We start from the raw sequence: 19,168 nt of genomic DNA on the forward strand, positions 1-19,168 counted from the left end.
ATATATATATATATATATATATATATATATATATATATATATATATATATATATATATATATATATATATATATATATATATATATATATATATATATATATATATATATATATATATATATATATATATATATATACACACACATTGTTGCTCAATAGGTTATTTGTACACACATTAATATTTTACATCATACACTCAGTGCTGGATTAAGAAAATATGATAACTATCGCATTTTTCTTCTTCAACAGTAACATGAATGAACGTGCAATTTGTCGGGTAGTGTTTGGAGCCTCTGAAATAAGCTTGTCATCGGGGTTATATCATCGAGTTGAAGCAGTTTCTCATGCTCTCAGTCAGCATGATTATCCTCCTTATTCTAATCCCCCAAGCTGTAAGTTGTGGAGTTTCATTTGTAAAGATTACAGCATTATTTTTCATATCTAAATTGGTGTTTTTATGCTAATTTTCTTTTTTAGTGACGCAGGAAATTGCACTGGCATAAGAGCGGTGGGTCTTATTGAGTGTTTTGGAATATTTTGATATTAAAAGTTTAGTATTCTCTTTTTATTATTTTTACTATTTTATTTTTAATTATAGAATTTACTTACACAAGAGAATATTCTTATAGAAAATTCTATATTTGAGATAATGCCCAGAATGGATTTGGCATATTTGAAGTTTGCTGAATTGTAACATGAAATGACATAATTTTCCATATATGTTTGTGCCCTACATCAGGTAAGTCCTTCAAGATAAGTTTACTTGTACAATTAATATTGATAGGTAGTTTACATGTCTAAAACATGTTTGGTTGTGATGAGAGAAATTTGTAGTACAGAATATTTATTGTTTGCTATGTATCCAGAATTTCAGTGTAGAACCAGTAGCCATTTCATTACTCCTGGTTGTGCATGTACTCTTTTGATTTTCCAACTTTTGTGTTGTGTATTCCTATTTTAGAGTTTCTTTCCTTTTGTTACATTGTCCACCTGCTAACTGTTTTGTATTTAATGTCTATCTATTTAATAAGTGTTAACTAATTGCAAGTAAATCGATATTTAATATAACTGTGTAGACATATTTTTAAACTACTGTATTAAACATTCTGTACAGTGAAAATGAATACTTCATTTTTGTTTTTTGTTTTTTAGATTTTCAGTGTTGGTTGCATTCAAAAATCTGTTTGAGAGATTTTATTTTGAAAAGGTCAAGTCTATTATTTTTGTGATGCCATATTACTGCTGTAGGCTGGGAGACTGAGTTTTGAATTGATTGTTAAAATTAACTGAACATTAGTTAGATGCTGGTGAAGCTTCCAACCAGTAAGGGTGCCCCAGATTTCATCTTCCAAAAGTTCTTCTTGTCATGGTTATGGGTGGGCAAGTTGTGATTAAGCTGTTTCTGAGAAGTCTGTTTTCATTTTCATTACCATTTTATACTTAAGCACTGCTGCAGCACCAATATGCCAAAGAAAGGTAACCAAGATCTGTAGAGCCTGTGCTCTCCTTATTGTAAAAGTCTGAGAGATCCACTTTGCTTACCTGGGGTGTTGTAGTATGTTATTCCATTAACTCTGAATCGACCAGGTAAGAGAGCTGCTAATAAGCCATGTGAATCTGTGTGGCCTCTTGGGAGATGTGGCATCCACAACTTTATGCTTTTTCACAGTGGCACAGTAATAGTTAAGTTGCATAACTTACTGAGTGGTAGCACTGGTAGCAGTAGTAATTTCAATACAGTGCTTTCAAAGAAGAAAGAGTCCATCTCTCTCAGTTTCTGTGCTGGCAAATGATTCAGACAGGATTGCATAGACATAAGCAAGTGGGATTCATCTTTTAATTCAACATAAATAATAATGCTCTCCAACCTAGTTTTAATTAATAATTGATATTTGACTTTCATTGGTATGCATTCTAATAAGTAACAACTACTATAATCTAGTTCTAGTCAGGGTCTCAATAAACAATCAGGATGCAGTCAAGAGATGAACCCAAGGTAGTCACAGTTGTATTAAGCAGCTGAAGTAAACAAAGAAGGCAGAGGGATATAATTAAAAACATGTAAAAAATGCGCCTAAGTTTCTTCGGCACAATTAAGTTTTCTGTACAGTGTATATGCTGTATGAACCACGGGCCCATGAAACTTTCAGCCGCAGCGTGGTGTTGGCCTGTCCTATAGCGTTGCCAGACAAATGATCATGGCTGACTTTAACCTTAAATAAAATAAAAACTACTGAGGCTAGAGGACTGCAATTTGGTATGTTTGATGATTGGAAGGTGGATAATCACCATACCAATTTGCAGCCCTCTAGCCTCAGTAGTTTTTAAGATCTGAGGACAGACAGAAAAAGTGTGGATGGACAGACAAAGCTATCTCAATAGTTTTCTTTTACAGAAAACGAAAAATCCTAGTTGTGGGAGATTTCCAGTAGTTTTGTTAGTAGGACTTGCATCCTGGAAAGAACTGATGGTAAGAAATGGAACTTGGAGGAAATGGAAGTGGTAAAAGTTGCCAACATTGTCCTGAGACTCTACTTCTAATGCCAGATGTAGGAGAACTAGTCCCAAATGTATTAGGTATGCTTCTTTTGGGGATAGGAAATGGTTTAGACCTGTGTGATTGCCATGGCAGCAAGGAAAATCTCGTCGGTAGTTGACATACAATATGGATGAGACAGATCAGTAGTTGGCAGGACTGCAAATTTGTCTATGAATCAAGGGACAGCTCCATTAGTGTAGTGTCATTAGTTGTAGCAGGTGCAGATTCTTTGAAAAGGCCTGTATGAGAACATCTCGCATTCCATCCAGGAAATTAGATGGACTGGAGACTCCACAGCAGACCTGGCAAATTTCTGGATGGTGCAGGAAGGGTAATATAATAATAGCAGAATCCTTACCTTTCCCACGAGGACTTGTCTGGTGACTGAAGTAAAGATAATCAATGTCTATGGGAGGATGTTGGCATTTAGACATGGTCCATAGTCCCTGAGCTTTATCTCTGACTTTGATTTGTGGATAGTCAAAGAAAACTTGTAAAAAAACTTTTTGTTAACTTTCCACATCATAACTAAACTAGAATGAGAGACTAGGTCAATGCCCATGGGGGTGTATCTTGGCAACACCTGTTGTAGTGTTCTGGGGAAACTCTGGTGCCAAACTGCTTATCTAGATACATCAAGATGGCCTGAAATTTGATGTCTGAGGAAACCTTTGGCTCTGCAGCTGAGGACAGTGTCAGTATTTTTCATAAACATTGCAGAAGTGGCATGGCTGTTATTGTGTAGATTTCTTCTTAGATTCAGGATTCTAATTCCTTGACCTTTGAAACTTTATAGTTGATACTGTCTGTTTGACCAGACTTGATGGAACATTTCATAAAGTCTGTTTATTTGATGTTATGCTTCAGAGTGACATAGTTCTTCACTTAAAAAATGCAAACTTACAGGAGAAAGACCCATTTCTATAAGAGGAAGGTTGAAGAGAGGACATACACATAGGTATGTAGTGCACTACAGTTTTACTGTCGTAGAAAGCACAATTTCATGAGCTCCTTGATGTCAGCCTTCCAATTTACATTTTGCTGAGCTTTTGGCACGATGAATGCTTATGTTTCATTGTTGTCTTACTAAGATCTTTGTAGCAGGAGACCACTTGATAAGCTACATTTATATTTAGAATAATACAGAAATAATCCTGTTACAGTAGTACCATATATGTGAATTAGCTACAGTTACCTATTACCATCTTGATGGTAATTTAATACTGTAGGATGAAAATGTCTTAAGAGCTCAGGATTCAGCTCTCCCCCTCCTAAATATGTCTTGAGCACCTTTTACAAATCTGATATAAATATGTTCTGCTTTTTTGAATACTGTATACATGTCAATTACAATTATACAATGTGTTTTCATTTTGCCCACCCAAATCTGGAAAATGCTGTCTTGTTCACAGGCAAATTAAAAAAGGTGACTTTGGTAATTGATACAGAGGGCTTCCCATACTAGAGGCAGTCTGATTTGTCATCTAACTACTGCTTAACTGGTTCTTTTAAGCATTTCAACACTGTATATGTGCTTAGACCATAGTAAAGTACCAGTCGAAGTATAAGTTTTGTGTCTGAAATGCAGGCTTTCAAAAAGGTTTACCTTTGGTTGTACAGGGTAATACTAACATGCAGGATCAGTGATGATAACAGATTAGTATCAAACTTTGAAACTTGAAAAACCATAAATTGGAGAAAAAATATATTCAAAACTACATACAGTTTTGGAGTGTCATGCTCCCTCTTCAGTGTGGAGACAATAAAACCCAGTTGGGTTTTAGTGTCTCCATACTGGAGAGAGAGCATGATGCTCCAGAAATTTATGTGGTTGTGAATATATTTGCTTTCAAATTTATGTTTTTTTCATGCAGTACCAAATTAATAGTGTACACTAATTACATCAGGGTAACCCTAAGGAAAATTTCTAATCTAAGTTATCCAAAAGCCTGTGGATAGTCAATTTTCAGTGTTCAGGTTTTGCATGTACTTTAGTCTTTGGTATTTTATTTGTTTTGAACCCTGTCTTTTAGAAAGGCTTGTCATCATTAAAAGATAATTGTTTTGAAAGACAGCATTCATTATCATCAAAGAGATGGTTATGAGTTTTCGAATCTGCAGTTGCATTTACCCTTTTGAATCCCTTTCCCATTTCCAGATGCATTTAAGGATTCTGATAACTCTGGAAAGAGTGCACCTAAAACTGCCAAAGAGGAAAGTTCTCAGAATCCAAATTTGACCTCAGACATATTATCAGACATTTTGCAAGTATCTGAAAAATTTGCATTTATTACAAAGAAGAGTAAGTTCCTTAGATTTGCTGTGTGAGAGCTTTTGTTTGCGGTTTTTTATTGATTTTTATTGTTTTCTGCTGATAATGGTGAAGGAATTCTCAACTTAAGGGTTAACTTGTGGTGGTATTAGATTGTTTTGATTTTGCCATTTTTCAGAAGAATTGCTTAAGCGCTACTCAGGTTCATCATGTTTTTGTTTATGGTAAGTAAGCAGTTACATAATCATGTCTCCCATAGGAGGACAGTGCATACATTGTGCCTTAGGTACCAAACTGCATTCCTTTTTCATGTTTTACATTTAATAAAAGCAACTAAGACAACTTACTGTAAGGCAGCCTTGCCCATCCGAAAAATCCAGAAATTTTCAAGAGCATTTTTTGTCCCAGTGGCGATGCTAATCTGAGCAATAATGCTCAGTGGTCTTTAAACTCTTTAATGTTATGTAAAATAACAATAAAACATTACAACAATCAAACTAGATACATCAAAATTGATTTCCCTCCCAAAAAGTAAGTAGATTAGATGTTTATTTACAGAGCATAAGGGAGAACAGTGACATAAGGTGAGGTAATTATGAAAGAGAAGAGGTGCACCATCCCCCAAAAGTACAGTTAAATTAAGATATTCTCTTTCTAGGTAAAACACCATGAGGCTAAGGTACTCTATATTACTGCAAAAGAAAAGAATTAGCATATGTCAGTAAATAGCAACCAAATTATGTAACCCAGAATAAACAAATTAAACAAATCTGGAGGAAGAACATGCCCTCTACCAACTCTTTCTATGTCATTCCACACATTTACATTTGATAAGTGAATCTTTGGATTAACTAAGTACAAGAGTGACTTTAAAGTTATGGCCAAAGCATTAACTACAGTTCATTTTATACTAGGGCACCCAAGTTTCCTATTTGAGTAACCAGAAATACAATTATCCAATTTGGGTCATGAAAATATTATGGTACTGGCAAATTTCAATAATGAAACTTGCTGTTGACTGCCTGTTCAGGCTAATTTTGGTGTAGAGGATGAGGTACTCTCTTTTGTAGATAAAGCTTTGTAACCAGAAGGTTCTTGTGTGGCTAGGGCTGGCTTATAGCATGCATCATTCCCATGTACTCAGTGGTTGAGTCTGGTATAAAAATGCTTTATTTTTGTTGCTTAATGTATTGCTAGTTATCTCCATTTATCGGGTAATCATTTTGTTACACTCTATTATTGATTAGTGGTTTTCAGATGATTATGAAAAATTTCATCAAATATAGCTTAGTCAGGCTACTTGAGTGAAAAATTTTAACACTGCTCATTTAAATTAAAAGGCTACCATATGTCTAGTAAATTTAGACTGTGTTAGTGTTACGATTAGATAATTTTAAAAATCTTTCTGAATTATCTTAATGTCCTAATAATGATATATAAGATTCGTAAAGGACAAGGTTACTTTGCATTTAACATTTGTTAGGAAATGATTATAGAAGATTAGATGGTAATAGCCTTTGCTTTACTGGAATAAAATAATAGAGTGATTTAATGAACTGAAAAATAAAATATAATTACTGACTACTTAAATTTCTTTCATTAAAGGAAATAAAAAAATGATAGAATGATTTAATTAATTTGGAAAAGGAAATAGAATTGTAGACTACTTAAATTTTGGTACATGCCATTGAAAAGTTTTGCAGAAATCACACTGGGTGTATCATGCTTTAAAGGATTTTTTCTTTTGGCAGAAAGTCCTTACTTAAGGCCGCCACTAACTTTCAGTTATACCTGCGCAGTTATGCCTATTGCACAGTTAGTCTTTGCAGGCAAACCACCACTAACAATAGTCTTTTTCCTCAGTCCTCCGTAGCAGCCATGACGTCAACAGACGATGCTTTGGCTGTAATTGGCTTGCTAATAGCATATAAAAAATCGTAAAAGTCAAGTAAGACTTCTAATGAAAGAGTGTTTGAAAAACTAATTCAATACTCTCATGTGAATTTGTTAAAAGAGTTTGAATTTGCCTCTAAGTACTTTCATAATGTTTATTGAATATTTTATGAATGAATGAAGAGTTCCATGGTAAGATAATTGAGTTAAATTGTTTGTTTTTATTTCAAAATTTACAAACTTAGGCCTAATATTGTTTTTCTGTTCCAATAAAATGCTTAATACAGATTTGTTTTCATTTAAAGAATGATTTTCTTATGATGTGTCACAACAAGTGAACACCCATCCATAGTATACTACTGTTCCTTTTTTCATTTGTGTGTTGATTAGTCTAATTTCATTTCAGAACTGGCTTACATGGAATGTGAGCAATGTACTGTATAAACATATGTAGTTTAATAGTTTTATTTTTTCATCAGGAAGTAGAACACTTTGTTCTCATTTAAAAGTGAATTACATGTATGATGCATAATCATGAATAGATGCAGTATAGGCCTATTCTCATTTCACATTATTTTGCCATAACAAATATTTATTCTCATTTAAAAATGACTTAAATATATGGTTAATAACCACGTATAAACATACATAGGCTTAATCTGTTACGTTAGCCTTTGGATTTTACTTGCCCAAGCAAATTCTCATTCATATAGATTCCAATGAAATTTACAAGACATTCATAAACAGTGCTGCCACTTTCAGCCTTCATTATACACAATTACTTTTCCTGTGGAAAAATTGCAAAACTATAGATATCTATTATTCCCACATCCATATCAGTTATTGAAAAACAAGTAAATCTGATACATCATTAATGTAGGTATAAACATTTAAATGTAATAAAACCCAACACACTGTTCCTGACTGGTACATACTATCTATCCGGGGACGGGCAGAGAAGAGTTGCCTCCCCACATTAATATTGAAGTGCGCATGCAGGCAGGCAGTTTTGCCAGAGGCTCATTGATTGAGATGAGCTATTTGCTCAGGCCGCCTGCGCGGGTGAGAAAAACTGAACGTGAGTGGTGGCCTTTATTCAAATAAAGGATTTCATTTCCTATATAATAGGTCTGCAGAGATTTTGTTAACTCCATAATTTTATTTGGTGTGTAACAGGCGCATATCTTTTTCAGACTGCAAGCTTTTGTTGACTCCTTACTTGTGGTACACCTGTTATGGACATTGTTTTGTTTGGTACTCTTTCATTTGATTACATAGCTTCATAGGTAGTATGCGTATTATTATTATTATTATTATTATTATTATTATGATGATGATGATGATGATGATGATGATGATGATGTAGTTTAACCAGACAACTATGTCAAGGTATTGTGCATAAGAATTTTTTTATTTGTGATGCATTTTGATTACCTAAGTGCTGAAGCTTGTCTGCACAACATCTCTGGTGAGCTCAGTAGAAATAGTAGCTTTGAACTTGATTTTAGCTTTTTATGTTTTAAAATGGTTTGTTTGCAATGCTTCCAAGTAACTTTTGAACTGTTCGTTCCTTTAGTATGTAACAGGAATTGCATTTGTGCAGTTTGAATATAATTTTATATAATTTAGCCTTGCTGAATGGGTAAGCTATTTTGAGCAGTGGCTTGAGATATTGCTTGTAGTTTTGGTTGCATTTTATGGTACTTTTGGTTGTTTTGATAATTTTTTTCTAGAACAGGAGGTTGAACTTACTAACTTAGGTTATTTTTGAAATGAAAACCTTTCTTAAAGCACTGTAACTAAGAACAGTGCAGGTAAAGTATACTGTTAAAAAGTTGTTTGTATATTCTTTATTTAAATAGTAATTGTTTATTTATTTGTTTCAGTTGAGCCACCAGATAACATGTCTGCACCTTCTGAGGAAGAAGTTGCAATGCTTGAGTGTAACACTCCAATCCGTTCGTATGTAGTGACAGTGATTGAACCAACCTTAGTACTGCATGCAGCACAACATGGCCAGATCAACATGAAGACTATCTTCAGTGCTAAAAGAAGAAAGGTACACATTTACCAGTTGAAATCAGTAATGTGTGTCTTAGGAAATTGGGTTTACTTTCCCATTGCTTGTTCATTTAATATTATTACTTTTAATAATGAGAGCATTGGCATTCAGTATGAGAGTATTTCTGGCTGTTTTTTAATCTTGATGTAAGATTATTACCTGGTTTCTTGACATATTATGTGGGAGTATTTTTTGACTTCGTGAATGTTATGTAATATTGCTATCACTGATCAATTAACCACTTCAAGAAGTATTTTAGAGTGTGATTGGATTTAGCTATGGAATACTCTTGCTGTTTTGTGTTGATTGATTTTTTTAGTTTTTGCTGTTTTTCAGTGTTTTTCATTTTAAGATTTTCTTATGTTATAATCTTGTGCTATCTTGTTAGATTGTATATGTTTTGTTCAGTGTTGTGCATATTTTATAGGACTTAGTAGCATTGCTGTTTGATGTCAGTTGAGAATTAAACATGCCCACCCTTAACACTTGATGATAGGGAGATCTATTTTGTAGGACTCTGACTTCTGTGTTTTATTTGAAAACTGAACTTTACTTTGTAAGCCATAAAGCCCCTTATTTATGACAATTATTATCAAAATATTATCATATGCAATGCAATACAGGTATGTGCAGACATCTTGTAATGTGCTCAGAAATTATTATGGCTAATTTCACAGTAGAATAAGCAGCAGTATACTTTTGTATGATGTAAAATGGTAATTGTTTATAATCATCATTACAGTATGTATACAAATATTTGGAAATTTCTGTGTGATGCTAAAAATGGTAGTAGAGTTTGCCAATTCTGCCAAGCAGTGATTTGCTGAGTCCTCCTTTTTTGGCTCTTGTGATGCTTTAGTATTGTCTAATTTCATTCCTCTTGTCAGTCTTCCATCCATGTTGGTGGCTGTCCTGGTTCATGCTGTCTCAATTCCTCTCCTCTTCCCTGCTTTCATTGCCCCTTGCTTTGGTGACAACACCACACTTTCAATGTTCTTACATTTTACTAAAGTTTCTATCTATGTCACTAGGTAGAGACAGTGTGCTTCTATGCTGTTTTCTCTAAGACTTTGTCCATGTACTCAGTGGCCTCTTTGTATCCAGCTATCCCTTTGTCTTTGGCTGCTCCTGTGTTTTAGGCGATTCCACCATACTTGTTAAATTCCTTGAATGCAAGGGGGTTACCTACCCAAAGTTCTGCTCCACTGCCTGTCCCCTGCCTTCCCTGCTTTCCCTCTGTACAGACCCAATCCTATGGCTTTTGATCATGTTATGATGAAGTCCCTACAGTCCCTGTCTCCTACCCTGGTCTGGAGCTGTATTTAGAGCCATTGGAAGCCCTGGGAGTTTGAGTTTGAGGTTCTACGCTTTAGTTACTGCTTTCTGTTTATCCAAGCGTGACTCCCTCCATTATCCTTTTTATATTTCCTTCACCACCTATCCTTCCAATCCTGAGAAGAGACAGTTCCTTGATGATGAAGCATCCTAGATGACAAAGCATCCTTATACTACAGAAGGGTGCTGACAAGGAAGCTGGTCTGGAATTGTTTACCTGCTCTCCAGGAAGTACCTTCACTTTATTTGGTAGGGCTGCATGTTCCAATTTGAGCCGTTTTCTTCAGTTTCTGTACTGCTCCTTAAGTCTTTAAAAAAATTTTAGCTCTGGTGGCCTCCTGGGTCTACCATGTGGGTCTGCATCTTTGGCATTGCTTGAATGATTGCTTATTGATGGCTTCCTAGCATGAGCTGCAGGTTCATGCATGGGTTCCTTCTGAACCTCTGTTGTCCGTAGGTCTGGTGACCAACAGGTATGAGTAAGAGCTGTTGCTCTAAGGTGTTGATTGGTCATCTTGTATTCTTGGAGAATTTGACACCCCACAGCTGCTTTTGACTATTCCCTCCAACTTCAGTTGGTTCCCTGTTGGAAGGCTGCCTTGATGTCACCAGCAGTCAAGATTCTGATGACTTGGAGTAATCATCAGAGCCTTGTCAAGGGAATGTCTCTGGTCCCTCAGTCTGGAGGTCCCTATGTTCTCTTGATGCATCAGTATTGGGTTGGGCAAGGGCAGGGGGTAACCTTGAAGGGTATCTATCAAGATAAGTGAACTAGGTCGAGGGAAGAAAGCTGCTTTCACATTACCAAGAATTTGTGCCCTCCTTGTCTGGTGATTATGTAGGGGTCATAACAGACAACACCGCTGCCTTTGCTTACTTGAGGAGACAAGGGGAACACTGTCAATGTCACTCTGCCTGCAGATGGTAGAGATCTTCACATGGGCTGAAAACTTCACCATCATAGTACCTCAATTCATTATAGGAGCCTAAAATGTGGTGGCAGATGCACTTAACAGGGAGCATCAAGTCACCCCATTGGAGTGTTCTCTTATTTTTCTCTTTCTTTAAATCTGCAGCTGAAAACCCTTATGGACGGAGTCAGTGGTTTATAAACCCAAGATGGCTCCAAAGGGAAATCAGCCTGCCGAGTGAGACAAGTTATAGGAAAAGATGGTAAATAAATAAATATGAGGGAATCAAATGAAACTGATACACTTGAGTTCAGGAGATATCAGCAAAAGTGAGGAATGAATTTGCTCCGTGCTTAAAATTTGGAGAGCCAAAGATTCCCCAACTGCACTAGGTAAACTATTCCACACTTTGGTTGTACCCAGGTAAAACTTCTATCAAACTTAGATGTTTGCAGAACCCTTTGGAAATCCTGGGGTTACTCCTTGGATAGATTGCTTGCCATGTCACTGAACACCAGTCTTCCTCCTTTCTGTTCTTCTATATGGACTCAGTGGCTTAAGCAGTCGGTGCTATACTACAATTATGGAATGGACTAGATATGTAGGCCTTTCAAGTATTCTGTAGGTTCAAACAGTTGCTGGTGAAGTTTTGAGTCTGAGCAAGCTCCCAGATGACCTTACTGCTCCCCTTTAGTCCCAGCAGGAGTGGCTTTCAGGCCCTCTGGATCTCATCATACATTTCCCAATGTCTCTTCTAATTTGGAGATTTCTTCTGAAATAACCTCACTTCCACAGGTTTCATCAAAAGTCTTTGTCCCTGTATCTCCATGCATCATGCTATCAAGCATGGCCTTAAAGAGAGGTTTTTGGGAGGTCACTACATTGTCTATTGCCACTCTCAGTAAAATCCTCCACCACATCCCCATATCATGACAAGTGGCCAAGGTTTGGGGCTTGGTGTAATGAGGTAGGTTGTAATCCTTACGAAGCTCCTGTTTTGGTCCTAAGAGAATTCTTCCACCATTTGTAGTTTGATAAGATGCATGATTGTGATTTGGGAATGATAGGAGTCTTTTTGTACATATCTCTTTATCCAGTTCAGTAAGTCTATTTCTTGAGTTCTTGGGAAGCCCTTGGGTTGGGATTTACTCTTGGTCTAGCAGCCTTGCTAATCATGCCTACAAGCCTTTGTTGGAAGCACCTGGTATGTTTTGAGCTCAAAGTATTGTTTTATCCTACTTTAAGTATGTCAATGAATCCCATACTCCTCTTGTCTATGTCTCCGACTCCAGTTGTTGGTCCTTGGTTTCTTTGCCCCAGACTTTGTAGTCAAGACTCCATTTTCCAGCAGGGACACTTCCGTTCCAGTGCCTTTGCTATTTTTGCCCTTCCATTTGTGTCCTTTTTCCTCTCAACTTTTCATACACAAGAGTAGCCAGCTTTTTGTCTCAAAGATGTTCATGTCTTATTGGGTTTCACACATAATTATGACGTACCAGATGTTCTTGGGTATTGCCAGTATATCGGTACTGGTAGTTATATTTAGGAGAAAAGTTTATGGAGGAGAAAGTTTGAAATGTTTCTGGCTGGTTACCCAATTAGGTATAACATAATGGTTTGTACAGTATCTACAGTACACAGTGGATAGTGCTAATTTAACCCCCCAATTATCCTTGTTAGACAGAAACAGATTATTTTAATGGACATCTTGAAAAACACCTTTTTCAAGGTGGCTTGTCTCAGTGAAGCCACCACAAAAGTGATCTCCTTTGAATGCCAGTTAGTCCAGGGGAAAGGTTACACACTCAGGTCACCACTTAAGAGTTTAAAGCTTCAAGTTTTCCACAGTAATTATGTTCATTATATCTGTTGTTCAAGTTGTTAATGCATTTTGCTGGAATTATCAATGTGAGATGATATGATTTATGGGTACATTACCTACACTATTAATAGATAAACTGTAAGAGATGTGTAGATGTTTCAGTCACTCTAGGCAACTTGTTTTTGATACTTGAGCATATCAGTATTAAATAACCAACTCTCTGAACTCACCTGCAAATGTTATGCAATATATAAACTAGGTACATATTATTATTATTATTATTATTATTATTATTATTTTTATTTTTGTCTATCACAGGCATCTTATTCGACTGGGTGGTTTTTATAGTGTGGGGCTCCAGGTTGCGTCCTGCCTCCTTAGGAGTCCATCACTTTTCTCACTATATGTCCTGTTTCTAGTAGCACGCACTTCTGCATGAGTCTTGAAGCTACTTTGGCATCTAGTGTTTCCTGATTCTTTTTCAGGGATCTTGGGATTGTGCCTAGTGTTCCTATGATTATGGGTACAGTTTTCACTGGCATGTCCCACCCATATCCTTCTTATTTCTATTTTCAGGCCTTGATACGTATCAATTTTTCTGTTTCTTTCTCATCTACTCTGGTGTATCACTCATCAGTGAGTGATACTTTCTTTTGATTTTGTCAATCAGCATCATGTCTGGTCTACTGGCACGTCTCACCCTATCTGTTCTGATACCATAGTCCCAGAGGATCTTTGTCTGATCGTTTTCTACCACTCTCTCAGGTTGGTGGTCGCACCACTTATTACTGCAAGCTAAATGGTGTTTCTTGCACAGGCTCCAGTGGAGGGCTTTTGCCACTGAATCATGCCTCTGTTTATACTGGTTCTGTGCAAGTGCCGAACATTCGCTTGCTATGTGGTTTATGGTCTCGTTTTTCATATTGCACTTCATGCATATGGGTGAGATGTTATTTCCATATATTGCTCTCTGGACATAACTGGTTCTTAAGGCCGGATCTTGTGCTGCTGTTAGCATTCCTTCTGTTTTCTTCATGAGTTTTCCCCTCTGCAGCCATTGCCATGTTTCATTGCTGGCCAGTTCTTTAGTCTGTCTTGTACTGTCCGTGCATTGGTTTGTTGTGCCATTCCTCTGTTCTGTTTTTCATTCTCCTATCTCTGTATATTTCTGGGTCTTCGTCTACTTTTATCAGTCCTTCTTCCCATGCACTCCTTAGTCACTCGTCTCCACTGGTTTTCAGATACAGCCCCAGTGCTCTGCTCATCGTGTTATGTATAGTCTGTCTGTATTTGCTCTTGGATGTAGTGCTTTGTGTATTGTCATGTGTTTTCTATTTGTCTGGTCTGTGCTGCAGAGTTCAGTCTTCGTCCACTCCACTGCTCCTGCGCTGTATCTGATTACTGGTACTGCCCATGTGTTTATGTCCTAAGTCTGCATATATTCATTGCTGATTGTGTCCTTCATCTCCTGGTGTTTTATATCCTATCCTTCTATATTCATTCCTGATTGTGTCCTTCATCTCTTGGTGTTTTATATCCTATCCTTCTATTATTCTCAGGTATTTGTATCCTGTTTCATCTATCTTTTTGATGCTATTCCTGTCTGGTAGCTTTATTCCTTCAGTCCTTTTCACTTTGCCTTTTTGGGTGTTGACCAAGGTGCATTTTTCTGTTCCAAACTCCATCCTGATGTCTCCAGATACAATCCTTACAGTCTGGATTAGGGTATCTATTTCCTTGATGCTCTTACCATACAGCTTGATGTTATCCATGAACATCAGATGATTAATTCTGTTGCCCCCTTTCTTGAGTTGGTACCCAGCAACAGAATTAATCATCTGATGTTCATGGATAACATCAAGCTCTATGGTAAGAGCATGTTGGTAGCCTTTATCCCTGTTCATGTACCGTTGGATCGTATGTGCTTTGGATTTAAGACTGTTTTATATCTTCTATTGTGTTGTTTAGTCCCTTCTCCTGTACTCTGTATTTCTCATTCAGTTCTTCTTGTTTTTTTTGCTTCTACCATCTCCTTCAGTTTACTCAAGTGAGATCTCATCCTCATGATTTGTTTTTCCAGGTGTCTTTTCCAAGGCGGTTGCTGTTTTGGTTTCTGTTGGGTTGGTTGTGGTGGTGGTGTTTGGATCCCCATGAGTTCTACCACTAGTCTTGCTCCTGCATATGCCAGGTTATTTGTTCCTGTGATAATGGTGTGTGTATTAGTCTCATTAACTTCATTTGTTTTCTCCCTTAGTTTCTTTGTGTTGTTGGCTTTCATGGAGGGATCTTTGTTCTTTCTGTATCTAAATTTATCCATTGTCTGATCTTTTCCACCCATTCCGACCTCTCTGTTACATATTTGGTGTTTCCTCGTGTGCCGTTGTTTGGTAGCTCATCATTCCTGTCTTCTTCTGTAGCATCGTCTCTTAGTTCGTCTTCTTGTCCTTTGTTGCGGGGTTATTTCTCATTCCAGTTCCTCTCTTTCTGTTGTGGAGAGCCAGTTCTTTTTCTTTATGTTCCTTACTTGGTCTGCCAGCCTCTGTTCTGCTTAAGGTGTGTTATTTCTCTTATTCCAGATGTTGACCAATCTTCTTCTGTGTTCTGTTTCTGTCGTGTTGCTTGTGATGTAGCATCTCCATATTTCCTTATTTTCTTCTGTTGTCCATTTCTTCTTCTGGTTTGCCTCTGTAGCTCCAGTCTCTGGTTGCTGGTTACTGTCATTGTGGTGGTCAGTTGCTGGACGACCACCTCCAAGTACCTGACTGTCCTCCCCATCAATTATTATTATTATTATTATTTATTATTATTATTATTATTATTATTATTATTATTATTATTATTATTATTATTATTTTATTAATTTTTTTATTTTTTTTCTTCTGTCTGTCACAGTCATCCTATTGACTGGGTGGTTTTTATAGTGTGGAGTTCCGGGTTGCATCCTGCCTCCTTAGGAGTCCATCACTTTTCTCACTATATACTTTTTTCTGCATGAGTCCTGGAGCTACTTTGCATCTAGTTTTCCCAGATTCCTTTTCAGGGATCTTGGGATCGTGCCTAGTGTTCCCATAATTATGGGTACAATTTCCACTGGCATATTCCATATCCTTCTTATTTCGATTTTCAGGTCTTGATACTTATCAATTTTTTCTCTTTCTTTTCATCAATTTTTTCTCTTTCTTTCTCATCTACTCTGGTGTTCCATGGTATTGTGACATCAATGAGTGATACTTTCTTATTGATTATTATTATTATTATTATTATTATTATTATTATTATTATTATTATTATTATTATTATTATTATTATTATTATTATTATTATTATTATTATTATTCAGGACATGAACCCTATTCATATGGGACAAGCCCACAGGGGACATTGACTTGAAATTCAAGCTTCCAAAGAATATGGTGTTCATTTGAAAGAAATTACTGAATGTAATAGGAAATACGGAAAGAAGAGATCAATTATAAGAAAGAAAATAATTATTAGATAAATAGATAAAAATATAAGTAAATTACTAAAATATAAGAACTGCTGTAGATTAGTAATGCATTACATCTTCTCTTGAACTCTGAAGTTCCAATTGCACAGCATCCTGTATGTAGAGACCATAGATATTCAGTAGCTTATAGGTACTTAATAGATTGATTTGAGTTGATTTTGTGGCTGAAGAGTGTAGGAGTTTTCTTGCAAGCACTTTTTATAAATTAAGCAAACTTTTACCCATTACTGTATTCTGAAGTTAAACAGAGGTTATTTTTTCATGAAATAACATGCATTACTTTCTTAAAGGAAATCTGATTATTGTTAGATTTTGTAACTAATATTTAAGCAGTCAGCCTGTACATGTTTTTTCTAATGGAGTTTGAACTCACTTTGTGTAAATATCTGGAGACAGCCAGCATTTTTAGTTCAGTAAACATATTTTTTCAAAGGTTTATATGATAAGAATATATGAATTATAAAACAAATAGTCACTGTGTTATCTCTTTTTTGTACTTTTCATATTTGCCTATTAAATCTAGAGTACTGTATTCTTAATTGCATTACAGAGAAACCAGAAGGCCAGTGCTGAGTTGTGCATGGCACGTGTATTACCCGTTCCAAGTATAAGAGTTAAACTGTCACGTTTTGACACTGAGTGGACCAAACCAATGTATGCAAAGAGATTGGTTTCAGCAGCCTGTATGCTGCGGCCCCCATCCCAGACAATGCTTCACAACTGCCATTCTCATTTAACCTTTACGGTAAGTGCTTGCTTCTTGAGTACAGTATGTAGTATGTGGTGCTCTATTTCATAAATAAAATGTCACTGTTTGAGGTCCTGTGGATGTGGGCCAAATGGTTTTTAGTCTCTCTCTCTCTCTCTCTCTCTCTCTCTCTCTCTCTCTCTCTCTCTCTCTCTCTCTCTCTCTCTCTCTCTCTCTCTCTCTCTCTCTTTCTCTCTCTCTCTCTCTCTCTCTCTCTCTCTCTCTCTCTTATCTCTCTCTCTCTCTCTCTCTCTCTCTCTAATTATTTGAAGGTGTAATGAAATTCATATTAGTATTAGTTATATAAGATTTTTCCATTTGTACTTTCCAGGATACAGTGCTTATATACTGTAGTTCAACATTTGTATTTCAGGCCCATAATGTCTGCATCGGCTTGCAGTATCAAAACAACATTGTGCCACTTCTTCAAGGGTTCTCACCTTCACTCTACTATAAGAGTCTTCTTCTGCCTGCATATTGGATGCTATCACATCAACCTCACAATGAATATTTTTGCCATGCTGGTATGAATTATTTTGCTTCTTTCAAATAAATTAAAAATGTTACCGTATTGAAAAGATTGATGTCATCATTCTTGAAACTTTACATGTATTCTTGAGAAGTTGTCAATCACACCTATTTTGTGGCCTGACATTTAATTAAGCATTTATCATTTTCTTAAAGAGGAGAACATTCATTTCACTTATCAGGTACAATGTAATAGGGTGTTATATAAAACCTCACTACTCACCTCGCCTTTAGTAAAAGTTCCACTGAATATTTATTCAGGGTTTTATTTGCTAATATTGTTTGTCTGTTGTGATGTAGTATTTAGTCATAGTAGTTGTCATATCTCTTAAAAATGGTGCCATTTTTATGTAAAATTATTGTGAACCAAGAAAATAAAAAGACTTCTGTTTCAGATTCCTTGAATATTGAATTTAGTGCTCCCCAGCTGATGTTATGCTACCAGTTATTGACATCATGGCAAGAGGTGCAGCCACAACCAGAACGTCTGCATCAAGATACTTTAGTGGAAGATTCTCTATCTGTCCGAAGTAAGCATGTACTTGGGTTAACAAGTCATAAAGCAACTCAAAGATTTTGTAAACTATGCAGCCACATCATGAAGGCAATATTCTAATAGCTTATTTCCTATCTCCACAGGATTACCAGTGATAGCTGTGAAAGTAGGTCACATAGAAGCCAAGTCTTGTGATACTCCATCACTAAGGGGAAATATGGTAACAGTGGGGACCTTATCAGTAAGTTTACACCGACCTCAGGGAGACCTCTTGTGCCTCCTCTTTTCAGGGCCAGAGGACAACACTGGTCTTGAGGTGTTGCTTCCTGAGACGTTATCTGCATCTGACAAATTGATTAAAGTTGTAATGCAGTTCCCCAAAGACAGCAGTAATGAAAGTGTCCCCAGTGTGCTTACAGTTGGGATGAAGAAGATAGCTTTGTTGTTTGATCCACAGCTAATGCAGTGGCTTAGGTACTCACCAAGAAAGATAGATTCAGACATTCTTACAGAAATGGTATTTCTGAAAAAGATATCTGAAGTAAGAGGGATTGTAAAACCCCAAAGAAAGCCCTCTGAATCTGAATCTGAGGTAACAAAAGTTGAGTCTTCAACAGCAACTCTATCTGAAGCTAAAACAGGAAGTAGAGGAATACTTTTCTCAAATCAAGAGTCAACTGTGGAGGAGCCTCCAAAATCATGGAAGGAAAAATTTGTTGAGTGGTATCCCATTTTAAGTAGACTTTTGATTCATGTAGACTTGGACACCGCCACAATTTTTCTTTCTTCATCTCCTCTAAGCATTGCATCTGAGTCTGGACTAGTCAATGCTGTACATCGCACCTACTTAACACGTAGTGAGAGAGTACTAGGAGATACACTGGTATTGTGTCTCCCACACTTAGTTCTTCATAATGCAGCTCAAAAGCAGAATCTTCTGCACAATGTCTATGATGTACCTGTTATGTTACCTTCTGATCTCTGGGCCACAGGTAATGTTGCAAAGTATTGTTGTATTTTATGAAATATTCAAAGTACACTGTTATCAAGAATT

The 19,168-nt window shown here is 36.5% G+C and overlaps 1 protein-coding gene across 1 annotated transcript in view; it reads left to right on the plus strand.

Annotated features, from left to right (window-relative positions):
- Vps13B (vacuolar protein sorting 13B) overlaps window positions 1–19,168 on the plus strand; it is a 195,249-nt gene that overhangs the window by 67,161 nt on the left and 108,920 nt on the right. The window contains 7 exon segments of the mRNA XM_067123050.1: window positions 250–392; window positions 4,698–4,841; window positions 8,591–8,763; window positions 16,893–17,087; window positions 17,464–17,614; window positions 18,014–18,148; window positions 18,258–19,106. Coding sequence (XP_066979151.1) covers window positions 250–392; window positions 4,698–4,841; window positions 8,591–8,763; window positions 16,893–17,087; window positions 17,464–17,614; window positions 18,014–18,148; window positions 18,258–19,106 — 1,790 coding nt within the window.

This window comes from Macrobrachium rosenbergii, chromosome 21 (assembly GCF_040412425.1).
Source record: "Macrobrachium rosenbergii isolate ZJJX-2024 chromosome 21, ASM4041242v1, whole genome shotgun sequence".
Lineage (NCBI taxonomy): Eukaryota > Metazoa > Arthropoda > Malacostraca > Decapoda > Palaemonidae > Macrobrachium > Macrobrachium rosenbergii.